Genomic DNA, 13862 nt, shown 5'->3' on the forward strand with positions numbered 1-13862 from the left:
AACCATTGTGGAAGTTACGCTTTAGATAGAAAGGTGGATGGATGTATACTTTATTCATCTCCAAGGGGACATTTGTTTGTCACAGTAGCACGCAACTCGCAAAAATACTCAATATATATACAACAAAACTCAAAAATACAACAGATTAGCAGAGAATGTAGAGTGAGTATTGATGGTGAATATTGCTTTAATATTAGTTCGTGAGGTGAAAAGAACACCTGTCGAGTTTCAACAACTAATCTGATCAAAAGAAAAACGCGTACTGAGTTTACTAAATGTTCAAAAGAGATGTTGTTTTGTTAATCTCACACCGTCTAAATATACCTGCACTCACAATCTTCTAAAACCACGTCCTGTCCCTTTAAGAGAAAACCGCGTCCTGAGTTTACTGAGGATGAAGGTGCTTCATCACTGGCGTTACTTTTGAAACTGATTGCGATGAGAAGAGAAATGTGAATCGCATGATTACGGTCGGTGGTGAACGACGTCTTTCTGACACTTCGTCAGCGAGCAGCTGGAACATGAAAAACAAGCGCTCGCCTGTGGGGTCGGCGAGGACGTGGAAGGTGCTGGTTTCTTACCCCATACTTGCACTGGCGCGAGGAGGTTCCATACTGGAAGCGACACTGCTCGTCCGCGTCGTACACCTGCCCCGGGGCCACTGTTGGGTACAGGAAGTCTCGTTTCATAGGTTCATTGTCCAGACACGTCCCCCGACCTGAGCTGTCAAAAACACAAACCTACAATAGGATTGTTTCTTACACAAAGAAACCTTTTTCTGCACTCGTTTTGACTCATTTCATTTTTACCGGCAGGCTCGTAGGAAGCCCGTCAGCCGTCTGTAATGACATGTAGTTAATGTTGATGTCACACATCAACACCTCCTCATCAAAAGGGAGGGTTGAAGCGTCTCGCCGGAGGCGACGGGGACGCCGCCGCTTCACTGTTCTGCTCGTACTCACCAGTAAAATAACAGAGGAAAGGAAGAGAACAATCTGGAGAGGCCTGTGGGGTCATATGTCCAGGCCTCGGACTATGTTTAGTCTGTTTTGTCAGATAGAAATATGTGCACTCTTAAAGATATCTCACACACACACAGACACACACACCCACACGGTTGTTTTGTATTCTAGTAGCTTTAAAATAAAAATTAAAAAACACTTCAGCCGAGAAGCAGATTCTTTTATTCTGGAGGTTTGAGACGCTGAAACCAAATAAAAACCTAGTATTTATTCTTTGTTCTTTCTTTTTCTTTTTGCCAATGTGCAAGGCACTAAAGACCATACCAGAGACCGGTGCCAATAAACAAACAGAGATGCATTTCAGTCAGAGGACTCTCTCAAGGCAAAATACCACTACGAGTATTTACTATAACACTGTGTTCTTTCCAGATGTGGCAGCTGCAACATGCGGGGGGATGCCTGCCATCCCTCGAAAGGAAAAGTGGGCCCGGTGACAATAACAAGTCAAAGCCAGGCTTTGTGTCCGACTGCAACCCGGAGAAGAAGCCTGAATTAAACATTCATCACCCAACGTATATATTTAGTCTTATTTACCTCCAGTGGTGTCGAGCCAAGCAGACAGATGTAAAACTTTACATTTAAATAACGTTCCCAGGAGCTCTGGTACTTTGACTCTTCTGCTGTTTCCAGGGTTCATGGAAAGAAATGAGGTTTCTTGCTAAAGTGACGTTAAAGCTAAAGGTACGTAGCGCTAAGGATCGGTCCCTAGAAATGATTGATCATGTGCTCTGTTGATTATTCGGAGAAACTGGGTTTAAATCTCAGTTTTAATTGCTCTAAACACCACGAACAAACTTCCAATCACGTCTGCTGCCCTGTTGTCTGAGCTATTTTCATTAGTGTGTACTGTCCACTTATCAAATAAACCTTTTAATGCATTAAGATTGATGCCACTCTCATGCTGAATGTGAAGCTACAGCTAGCAGCTAGCTAGCCCTTAGTGTAAATGCTGCTTTAAAGAGACATATCATGCTCATTTTCAGGTTCAGATCTATGTTTTGTATTTCTACTGGAACATATTTGCATGCTTAAATGTTCAAAAGAACACTTTTTGTGTTAATCTCACACTGTCTAAATATATCTGCACTCACAATCTTCTGAAACCACGTCCTGTCCCTTTAAGAGGCCCTCCAGTGATTGGCTGGCGAGACAAATACGGTCCACCTTTGTAAAGGTAGCTTTGCAGCCGTGGGTTGTATATTCTAATGAGCCTGCAAAGTTGATAAAACTATGATATGTCACTTTTTAAAGTATTTTCAAGACGTCTGACGCACGCGCTGAGTTTTTATGAGAGTAGCAAATAAAATAAAAAAGCTTTTTTTAAGCGTTTAACTGTTCCAGAGTCTTGTCTGCTTCTCCCTTTCTTCATCCCGTTCTCAGTTACTGAACGGAGTAATCGCATTTCTTGGCTCTTCCTCGGAGGACGCTCCCATCCCTCTCTCTCTCTCTCTCTCTCACACACACACACACACACACACACACACACACACAAAGAGAGAGACACAAAGCGGTCTCTGAGGCCCTCATGCTCCCTGTGCACTGAGTGCAAACCTCACTATTTATTGGTTTGGAGAGAGACAAAATAGTCAAAGTTTAAACATAGCGGTTATTATTTGACATCGTCGCAAATGCTTCCTGTCCGGTGGATTCTGCCAAATTTATCATGCTGAGGGGAAATATCCACAAATAGGCGAGAACATCAGCAAATTTACCAGCAGTTCGTGCCGATATTAACCGTGTTGACCGCGTCCAACCAGGCAGCGGCATGAGGAAACCAGACTAAGCTAACAAGTACCATGAGTCACATTAGCCTAATATCATCTTTAATAGATTATACGTGCTCCCTGGGAGTTTTATATGACCAAACAGCCCTTTAAACATTTACAACTCACTGTCTTGCAGACCTGGGAGCGTAAACTATGACTGAACTGTGAGTGCATTCATAAACCATCGCTAAAAAATCCCAAACAAAGCGCCACATATTGCTGAAGCAAGACGGCGAATCTAGGCCAACACCACAGCCAAAGTTGTTTACTCGGCCAGAAGAAGCTTGTGCCGTATCCAAAACTGTGATGGACGGAGAGGATAATTTGGAGTTCACCAACAGAAAATCTTTTGCAAGAAAGGCAATAAAAATCAAAAATGAAAAGAAAAAAAACTCAAGAAACCGTCTGGATGCTAATAAGGGGGATTTACAGGCTGAGTGTTAGCGTTAGCGTTAGCGTCTGCTGCTTATACAACAAGCAACACAGCTTTGTCTCTTTGTTTGTTGGAGCGCTGCTCATCCTCAGACACTCGAGCCAGAACCGGGCAGGAAACCCGGCGGAGCAGCAGAGAAGCGGCTCTTTGTTGTCCCGGCTGGACGCTGGCACACAACACCGTCATCTGTGTCACAAGAGCTGCTCTCGAAACCCTCCGACGGCTCTCAGCCGGAAACATCGCCCGACAACCACGGCGGCTATTATGGTCTGCGACGCTTCTCCCACGAGGCCGTGCGGCGGGGTTTTGCAAGCAAAGGTTAAAGTGAAGAGCGAGAAGCGGCGACACACACTGAGATCTGTGGCCGTCGCCTCCTGCAGGATGCGACACACTGGCTCCGTTGTACAGAGAGCAACACAAGAGACGACTCTGAGTGTGTTTTTGACGCGTCCGTCGCACAAACCTGTGCTTTTTTTCCTCGCTCTCCAACACACACTGGCAGAAACAGATGGAGGCACTTGATGCTGCACAAACATATTGAGACAGCAGGGATGTGAGCCCAGAGGCATAGTCATTAAAACTACTTCCTCTTCCTCCTCTTCTTTCTTCCTTCCTCCTTCCTTCTCCTCCTCCTTCCTTCTTCCTCTTCTTTTTCCTCCTCTTCCTCTGCCTTCTTCTTCTTCCTTCCTCCTCTTCTTCTTCCTTCTTCCTCTTCTTCTTCTTCTTCCTTTCTCCTCCTCTTCCTCTTCTTTTTCCTTCTTCCTCCTCCTCCTCTTCCTCTTCCTTCTTCTCCTTTCTTCTTTTTCCTTCTTCTTTCTTCCTCCTCTTCTTCCTTCTTCCTCTTCTTCTTCTTCTCCTTTTTTCTTCTTCTTCTTCCTCCTCTTCCTTCTTCTTCTTCTTCCTCCTCCTCTTCTTCTTCTTCTTCTTCCTCCTCCTCTTCTTCTCCTTCTTTCTTCTTCTTCCTTCTTCTTCCTCCTCTTCCTTCTTCTTCCTTCTTCCTCCTCTTTCTTCTTCTTCCTTCTTCTTTGTCCTTCTTCTTCGTCCTCCTCCTCCTCTTCTTCTCCTTTTTTCTTCTTCTTCTTCCTCCTCTTCCTTCTTCTTCTTCTTCCTCCTCCTCTTCTTCTTCTTTTTCTTCCTTCTTCTTCCTCCTCTTCCTTCTTCCTCCTCTTCCTTCTTCTTCCTTCTTCTTCGTCCTCCTCCTCTTCTTCCTTCTTCTTCCTCCTCCTCTTCCTTCTTTTACTTCTTCTTCTTCCTCCTCTTCCTTCTTCCTTCTTCTTCCTTCTTCTTCCTCCTCTTCCTCCTTCTTCTTCCTCCTCCTCTTCCTCCTCCTCTTCCTTCTTCTCCTTATTCTTTCCTTCAACTGTTTCAGAGACGAGGAATCCTTGACCTCATTCTGCGACGGTTAAAAGAGGAATGGCAGCATGTTTCTCGTCTGCGGGGAACAATCCCGACCACTTTCTGATTGTTATTTCTACACAATGACTCCGCTTCCCCCAGAAGAAGCACAGAGCTCAGTCTGTGGAGAAAATGTCAAAGTGAAATCTATCACAGACTCAGTTTGAGACCAGAGGGGGGGGCGATCGGTTCAAAGAGTCTGTTTACTACTGCGAACACAAAGAAAGAAAGGAGTTATTAAACCTGTTGTGTCTCCACAGGACTGTGGGAAGTCTGATAAACTGACGACACGTCACTTGAGTCAAACATCTGTGGAAAGAGAAAGAAGTGCTCGTCTCTATTAGCTGCGACCAGCACAATAAACTCAAATGTCCGACAACCAAACTATCTGCGGTAGAGTTGCATTGTGGGTAACATAAGCACTAGGTTTTGACGAGGAAGACTCTGATTTTTTAAATCCTTTTTTTTTCCCCCTCATGTTCCTCAGATTCAGGAATATATTGTCCTGGAGAATAAACAATGGATTGTCCTCATTAGTGTGAACCCGAAAGCGAAGAATCAAACTCTACCGCTAGATAAGGTAGATAAAAATGAGGAATAAATATAAAACTAGATGTAAATCCTACCCTCGAAGCTTTAATGGAGTCACTGAGCTTTGTGTACGAGAGATTTAGTGGACTCCTTATCCGTCACCGCTTTATTTGCACGCTTAAAAAGCTCTCCTGTTCTCCGGCCTCTCACGCCGCCGGCCCGCGAACCACCACGCGATGCTCTGACGTCGCCCGCCTTGCGGTGGCGAGGACGGGTGGAAGGCACCCCGGCCATCACGCGCAGCCACAAGCAGGTCTGGCAGGAGGCGCGGTGATGAAACGGATGTGAATAAAGTGGGTAAGGACTCGCATACGAGTCGGCCTAGCGGGTCACCGCAAAGGGCCGGCCGCTTGTAAAGAGAGGCGGCTCGCAAGCCAGCTGGAAAACAGGCGTGCACCTTCTTTTTTTTTCTCCTACCACACACACACACACACACACACACACACACAGACGAACCCAAACACACTCAGACGGTCAAACCAGCGTCCACTTACTCGAGGAAGCTGGTGATGTAGTCCTTGCTGCAGGCGGACCAGGAGAACGGGTTGGTGTTGGCCGTTATGTGGGCGGCCATCAGCTTGGCCGTCTCGTGGCCTTTGGTGCCGCAGGAGTTCCCGATGCCATCGTGGTTCATCCCGAAACTGGAAAAAAACACACACAAAATAAAAAAAGGAGGATCATCAGCGACCATCGGTGTAAAACATCCCCCCTCCCTCCTTCTTCCCTTTGGCGGTTAGCTCCAGACTGTCCAGAGTGGCCCCCCCGGCTGTAAAAGACTGTGGGGCTCTGAAACAGCTGTGTGGAGGTGGAGGGGAGCTAGAGGTCAAGGGTCAAACCCTGTCTGGAGCTCAGCGGGAACCAAAAAGGTCCTAATCACCACTCTCGATGCCTCGCCTGTCAATCAGCGGCTGCAGGTCTGAGCAGGCCGAGCGGGGAGGGTCGTCCCCGAAAACCCCAAACGGCTCCCGACCTCGTTGTCCGTCATGAAAGCTGCTCAAGAAGAGATTTTTGCACTTTTTAAAACCTTATCTGTCTGGATATCATGGGGCATCTCACGTTACGGCAGGATGTCAAAGCTTACTTTCCCTTCCAGTCCGGGAGCACAGAGCGAGTCTAATGTATATAACAAACCCCGACCACATCTCACAGCCTCAACCTGTTTTTCTAAGGCTGGCGTTTATGACATTTTACCCTACTCTGGAAATAAATCAGTCCGCTTGAAACCCCGCTGCAGTGTGTGTGTGTGTTTTTTTTATACATCCTCTAGAAGCAGAGACTATTTTTACAACTGCCCCACAACAGAAGCAGACACGAGACATAATAAAGGAAATCGCCATCTTGCAGAACCCCCTCGAGAGGGATACGTAGACTAATACATCATCGTTATTTTGCTTTATATTCAGGAAGAAAGAGCCAGAGGTATGTGGACACTCTGACATTTGCATGAGGAAATATGTGGAGATACAGTTCAAGACGTCTGCAAGTAATGTTTGTTTAAGAGCAATTATTAAAGAGCAACCCGGTTGATGCATATCGAATTCCTTCTTTTGCTTCAGGTCATCTTAAATCCCTTTTTTTTTTTTTTTTTATCGCATTCTACGTGAAACAAAGCAAACGTCCTCTCATCTCAATGGAGGCTGGCTTTTCACCCAGTGGGACCAGGAGACAGACCACCAGAGAGAGAAGAGAGACGGTCTGGTCACCAGCTCAGACTCCAGCAGAGACCAGTCCACCGTGGACTAGACCCAGAACCAGTAGAGACCAGATCCGGCTTCACCTGCAGCCGTGGACCTGCAGTCGGAGCTCCGAAGGGAGGAGGAGAGCTCAGCTCCCTGCAGCAGCAGCAGCAGCGCCTCCTCCTCCTCCTTCTCTTCCTCCTCTTCCTCCTCCTCCTCCTCGCTAGAGACCCAGGACGTATTGCTGGACCCGCTGGAGGGCAGGGGATCAACGGGAGAACCAGAACCAGGACTGAGAGGATCAGACCGTCAGACCCTGCGTTGTAAAATGAGAGCTTTTCTAAAGGGACCCTGGCGCTCAGAGACACTACCACTTTAGTCCACAGGGGGCGCCAGAGCCAACACGACGTGAAAGTTCCTCTTTGCAGCTTCAACTTGGATGTTTGAACTTCCGCTGAATGTGCCTTTAAACCTCAGAGTGACTCGTTAAACTAGTTTAGACTCTGACTTTGGTCCAAATGTTGTGTAAAAAACTATATCGGACATATTTTTATGTAAAGTAAAGAGTCTTTTTCATGGTGTTCTTTAACCTGCAGAGGAGAATCTGAGAGTGAATCGTTTCATCTTGCGTGACATCGCATTGTCTTTGTCTCCACCGCTGCAGTTTTCCATCATAGTGCAACGACGGCAGATAAAAAAAACTCACTTGTGGCCGATCTCGTGAGCGATGGTGAACGCAGAACCGAGGCCGATGTCTTCATTGATGCTGCAACTCCTCTCCGGCTCGCACATTCCAGCCACCGAGGCCAGGCCTGGACACAAAACACACACACACACACACACACACACACACGCACACATGCACCAGACAAACATACAAGCACAGGGTCAAGACTGAGCATTCTTAGGAGTCGTGGTCATAAAACTGAGATTCCACGCATATGATCTTCTGTTCACCGGAGGAGGAGGGAGGGGTGTGTGTGTGTGTGTGTGTGTGTGTGTGTGTGTGTGTGTGTGTGTGTGTGGGGAAGGTGGAGGGGGGTTGAGTTTAGCATCGCCGGCCAGACTGGAAAATGTCTAGACCGGAGTTAGATTTATACATTTCAATTCATGTAACAAGGGATCGCCTGAAACGCGAGCCAGGGAAGGGAATATAAGAACCCCTTCACCAACACGGCACCAGGAACCTGTCAGGAAGTATAGATGCTTTCCTCGTTTCAAGACCAGAGAAGAGGGAGAGGAGAGAGAGAGAGGGGAGAGAGAGAGAGAGAAAGGGGTGAGGGTGTTTGCAGTGGAAAGCTCTCCATAATCCAGGTGTCGCAGGTCCTTTTTTTTCCTGAAGCCTGACAGGTCAGATAAGGAGACAGGAGGCAATTCCTCACAGATTACATCTACAGGTGACTGGAGGATCATGTGACAGCGCAAAGCAGGTGTGTGTGTGTGTGTGTGTGTGTGTGTGTGTGTGTGTGTGTGGGAGTGGGGGTAGGGGGGTTAATGTGTGTTAAGCAACGAGAATTTTAATTTTGTTGTTTGAAATATCATCAGGTTGAAAAGGACTCACTCAAAAACAATCTTTCTCTCATATTTCGTCGGCGTTAATAAACCACGGGGTAAGTTTTGGTTCCTTTCGCTGAGTTTTATTTATATTTATTTATATTCTGAGACTTCTGCCTCCTCTCCAATATAATGTGGGTGAAGGGGATTTCTACATTTCTTTTCTGAACGGTGTCAAACCTCAAACGATGGAAAACCATGTGGAGAACAAACGCTCTCATGGATTAATGCTATTTCCTGTTGATTTCATTCATATTTTGATCAAATAACAGAAATATCGGTCAACATTAAAACCGTTAGTAGTTCAAAAACAGCAACTTCCTTCTCTCTGATGAACAATAAAGACATGATCAGCTTTGAATCATGAGCGATACGATACAGCCGTGTGTGTCACTTTAGTTTTTTACGTTTTTCCACCCAAGATTTTGTGCGTTTTTTCAGAATTGTTGAAGCGCCGGTTGGAAAGGTGCATAAAAACAGGTGGATGGAAACGCAATCGGATGCACAATCAAAGCTGCTTTCGACTGAAAAAGAGGCAGATGCTTCTTACAGGATGCAAATAAAACCGAGAGAATTGCACAGAAGCGAGCGAGCTCATGGAGTCGATGGCGTCTTCGATTCGGAGTCTCTCACAGTTCGATAAGTGGACGGTCTGCACGCTCGCTCGCTGCCTCGCTGCTTAAAGTGGCATGGCTTTTGTGTTCTCCTCACTAAGAGGCTAAACAAGAATAGACTCGCAAATCAGGAGGCCACTGAAACCATTACTGCAGGGGAAGAGGCGGCCTGAAGGTGAAGAAAGAAGCAGGAGAGGGAGGGAAGGGAAAGAGGGTGGCTACTCTGCGATTAGTTTAAGAATGTGTGTGTGAGAGAGAAAGAGAGAGAGTAAAGTGTGTGTGCGTGTGTGTGTGCATGTGTGTGTGGGTCGAGGGTGAGCGCAAACACACACGCACGCACACACACACTGCATTGCAAGTTGTTTTCTCAACACCGGGGTGGACTGAGCATTATCTCCAGCCCCGTGATTACTCGGCGACCCCAAAGGCCAGCGATCTGACCCCGAGGGAGCGTGATCCCGGAGAGGAGAGGGAGGGAGGAGGAGGTGGGGAGGAGGAGCAGGAGGAGGAGAAGGGGTTGGGGGTTGAGACACAACGAGGAAGCCGAGCAGATGCCAGTGCAATTAAAGCGACCGGGGAATGTGACGAATGCGGTCAATCTGTCAAACCACCCCTGAAGTCACAATATTACCTCCAAGATATACTGTGGGGCCTGCGGGGCCGTCGCAGAGATAAGATGGGGAGCGACGAGGGGCCGGATGGGTCGGGAACGATGGGTTTGAAGAGGAGAGGGAGAGAGAGAGTGGAGGAGGAGGAGTGGGGGGGTCTCTGCCATTTTTTCCCAGCACCCAATACCATCACAACCAGCATATCACCCACTCCATCTCCCTCCTGCATACTCCAACACTCCCTATAATTGTCCTTTTCCCCTTCCATTTTCCTTTCAACTCCTCCTCTTTGTCTCCATCTCCTCCCCCCTGTCACTACTCTCCTCTTTATCCCCCTCAAGTCTTCCTCACACATACCTTTTACCTTTCTCCCTCAACCCTCCCCCCCTCTTCCAGCGGTAGTGTAAACACCTCGGACAAACCGGAGGCTTAGAGGGCTTTTATAAAACTGGCGGCGGCGTGAGGAGGCGACCGCGGCCGTCCAGGTTCGTGGCCTTAACGCGACGGAGGGGAGCTGTAATAACACGAGTGAAAACATCCTTCTCATTATGTCTCACAGGAGCCGTCTGGTGCTCTTCTAAAAAGGAGACCGTGAAGGTTGCTAAATGAGGTTTGTCTGAGGACACGTCGAAAAAAAGGGGTCCGACGTGAAAATGGAAACCTCTCCAGAGGGAGAGAGAGAGAAGAATGAACTCCTAATCCAGAGAATCACAGAGTCAACACCAGCTAAGATTACCAATTTGGCAAGAAAACACAAGTTAATGTGCATTAATCTGCTTCGGTCCACTTACCTAAGGTACCGCAGGGTTTGTTCTTGTAGGTGCAGATGTCATACCTAAAGGACAGCAGAAAAAAGAAAAAGAACACAAATAATTGAATTATTTTTCATTTTTTTCAACATGTACTGTACTTTCCTCCACTGGCTGTTTGCCATTCCATTCTTTCCGTGTTTAATCACACAGTCTGGCCAGATCTAATCTCAACCTTTAGCATAACAACAGACCATAATGAAGTCGTGACAGCTTTTTGGTCCCGAGGAACACCTGGTTCACTCCTCCATCCATAGCCGTTATTAGCCTGGGAGGAAACGCAGAGCTCAGGCGTGAGGGGGAATAAAAGTGAAAGGCCTCACTCATGCTGCGTCCCGACGGTTAACCCCGTCACTCACATGCAGGTAATCCAATAAAGCAGGAGGGGGGAGGGGGAGACACTCTCAGCCACATCATACATTTAAAATGAATGATCCAATCATTCATAAAGCTTTTAATCTATTAAAAAAACCAAGGGCACGGCAAATGTAATTCTTCCCCCATCTCCGCCTGCCTCGCTCTCCCCATGAACTCCTCTCCCTCTTTTCTCGCTCCCTCTCTTCCAGCGGTTCAGCGCCGAACCGCCGAGGTACAATCGTGACCTTGTCTGAGGACGTCGATTTGTTTTTGATATATTTCCCCTGATTTTCCCTCAGTGTCCTCTTTTTTATTTTTCCGCGGCCGAAGAAGCGACAGAGAGGAAACCGGCGGACGGCTTTAAAATGAGCGCAACATCCGGCGGGGAGATCCACATCGATTAGTGATGACGATGAGGAAGTATTTGTAGTAGAATATACTGATGCGAAGTGCAGCGGTGATGTCTGCTTATTACAACAGACCTTGAACGTCTCAGCTCTTATGATAATATTATTATAAGTAGTAATTATATCCTGAGATAAGTGAGGACCTCTGACATGTAATTAAAATATATTTAATTAATAGGAAGTAAATATTTTCCCATTTTTATACACTGAAAAGCAAAAGTTTTACTTCAGTAAATACAAGTAGCTGTGAAAAGATATTTATATATGAACAACTATTAAGCACCCTTGCACAAGGGCTGATTATTATTGTATGATTATTATCAATGCATGCAAAGAATTTGTATTTTATTAATCGTCTCTTACGGACCAACGCTCTGAAACCCAAAGATATCCAGTTCCCAGTGACGCGAAACAGCTGCAAACTCTCACATTAGAGAAGCTGCAGATTTTGCACGATTTACGGAGCAGAGACGAAATAAACCGCTCCAAATATATACGTTGAGTTAAATTCTGCATCGACCACCTTAAAAATCACACTGGACCTTTTTCGGTGCGCTGCTGCATTGCTCGGGCTGCCTGACTGCTGCTCCAGACATGGTGGTTCATGAGGGCTTCCTGGTGTCGACCATCAGCTATTTATACGATCTCCAATGTTAGCATCTCTGAGCTCAGCTGCCTCCTCCCCACAGCTTTTTATCTCATCATCCTTCGCCTCATTTCACCTTATTTTCACTCGCCGTGCTGAACTGACTCCATATTCACCAATATTTTCATCATATGTGACGCGTCGGCGTGCGCCAGAGAGGGAAAAAAGGGTTTTCCCCTTATTTATTGTGAGGACATCTCATCACCGCCAATGCTTTTCAACATGACAAATATATTAATAAACTTTTTATTCCAAAACAACCGTGACATTAGTTCACGTTGGCGAGTTAGCAATCACAATGTCGAGGGAACCGGCGCGATGCTAACTTCCAGGATCGCCTGAAAAAAAAATACGTCCGACACCGACACTTTCCATGCGGGTGTCGCAGCTTGACAGCGTTTAAAAATGCAGCGCCCCCTTGTGGTCTATCTGTGAGCGAGCGAGCTTGTGAGCTCCAAGCCGGTTGCGTGAGTTGCTTTTGGTATCCAACAACAATGAGAACAGGCCATCGCATCTATCATCTATCTATATATATATATATATATATATATATATATATATATATATATATATATATATATATATATATATATATATTTTAAAACATGACCTGTAGCATCGAGACGAAAAGGCTGCATAGTCCAGTCTCGATGCTGCAGGTCATGTTTTCAAATATATATATATATGCACTATGCAGCCTTTTCGTTGCCGGTGCTCAGTGAAGGTAAGACCCAATAAAAAGAGGAGCCAAAGGAGCTGGAGAACATCAACTGACAGACAACAAGCAAGAGCGCACTAATGATAGAAAGGCTGTTTTGTAGCCCAGGGAGTCAAAACGCTTGGCTTGAGCCCATGTCAATCACAGAACGCCATCTCTCTAGTGGAGCGGGGGAATATATTCACTTTAGTTGCTAGGAAATGTGGCCAAAACAGTTCTGGCAACAATGAGGCCCATTCCAGGTAATGACAGCATTTTGCTGTTTTATGGCAACACCCTTGACATAAATTGCAGCGTGACAGGTACAGTACACAGCACATCTATTCCCATCCGCTCTAACACTCACAGGTAAAGTTTAAGCACATGAACTGGACATTTGGAAGTTTTAGCACTGAAGCTGCTGGACGACTGTTAAAACTAGATTTAAACAATAAATTATAAAGGCCATCATCAGGCTTTTTAATGGGCTTATCCACAGTGCATTATGTTTTACTAATTCTATATATATATATATATATATATATATATATATATATATATATATATATATATATATATATATATATATATGTCTATACATATATATATATATGTCTATACATATATATATATATATATATATTTTAATATTATTATTATATATATATAAATATATATATATATATATATACATATTAAATTATTTTAAATTTATTTATTTGATGTGATTAACCTGTAAAACCTTGAATTTATCTTTACATATATTAAAGATAAAGATAAATGTATATATATATATATATATATATATATATATATATATATATATATATATATATATATATATATGTCTATACATATATATATATATTTTAATATTATTATTATATATATAAATAAATATATATATATATTCATATAAATTACATATAAATTATTTTAAATTCATTTATTTAATGTGATTAACCTGTAAAACTTTGAATTTATCTTTACATATATTTTTGACACCTACAATTAAAACCTTCACTCCATTCTCTAAATAATGAATTTAATGTCCATGTCCACACGCACACACGCACACACACACACGCACACACACACACACACACACACACACACACACACACACACACACAGTCTGGAGCTGAACCACGACAGCAGAAAATAAACCCGCAACCTATCTGATCAAAAATAGAAGATAAGTGCTACGTGCGGCGACTGTAACAACGTTCGCTCTTTGAAGTGCATGAATCTGCGCTGGATCATTATCCTGCCGTGCGAGCTAAATTG

At 44.9% G+C, this 13862-nt stretch overlaps 1 protein-coding gene across 2 annotated transcripts in view; it reads right to left on the reverse strand.

The window, feature by feature from the left end:
• Positions 1 to 13862, reverse strand: part of adamts6 (ADAM metallopeptidase with thrombospondin type 1 motif, 6) — a 56341-nt gene that overhangs the window by 31899 nt on the left and 10580 nt on the right. For both annotated transcript variants that reach the window (XM_068574179.1, XM_068574178.1), the window contains exons 8-11: positions 10451 to 10494; positions 7590 to 7695; positions 5702 to 5848; positions 582 to 723 (exon numbers count right to left, since the gene is read on the reverse strand). In XM_068574179.1, the coding sequence (XP_068430280.1) occupies positions 582 to 723; positions 5702 to 5848; positions 7590 to 7695; positions 10451 to 10494 (439 nt within the window). The remainder of the gene's footprint in view (positions 1 to 581; positions 724 to 5701; positions 5849 to 7589; positions 7696 to 10450; positions 10495 to 13862) is intronic.

Source organism: Clinocottus analis, unplaced genomic scaffold (genome assembly GCF_023055335.1).
Source record: "Clinocottus analis isolate CAN_PGR_092001 unplaced genomic scaffold, fCliAna1.0.p SCAF_13, whole genome shotgun sequence".
NCBI classification, from domain to species: Eukaryota; Metazoa; Chordata; class Actinopteri; order Perciformes; family Cottidae; genus Clinocottus; species Clinocottus analis.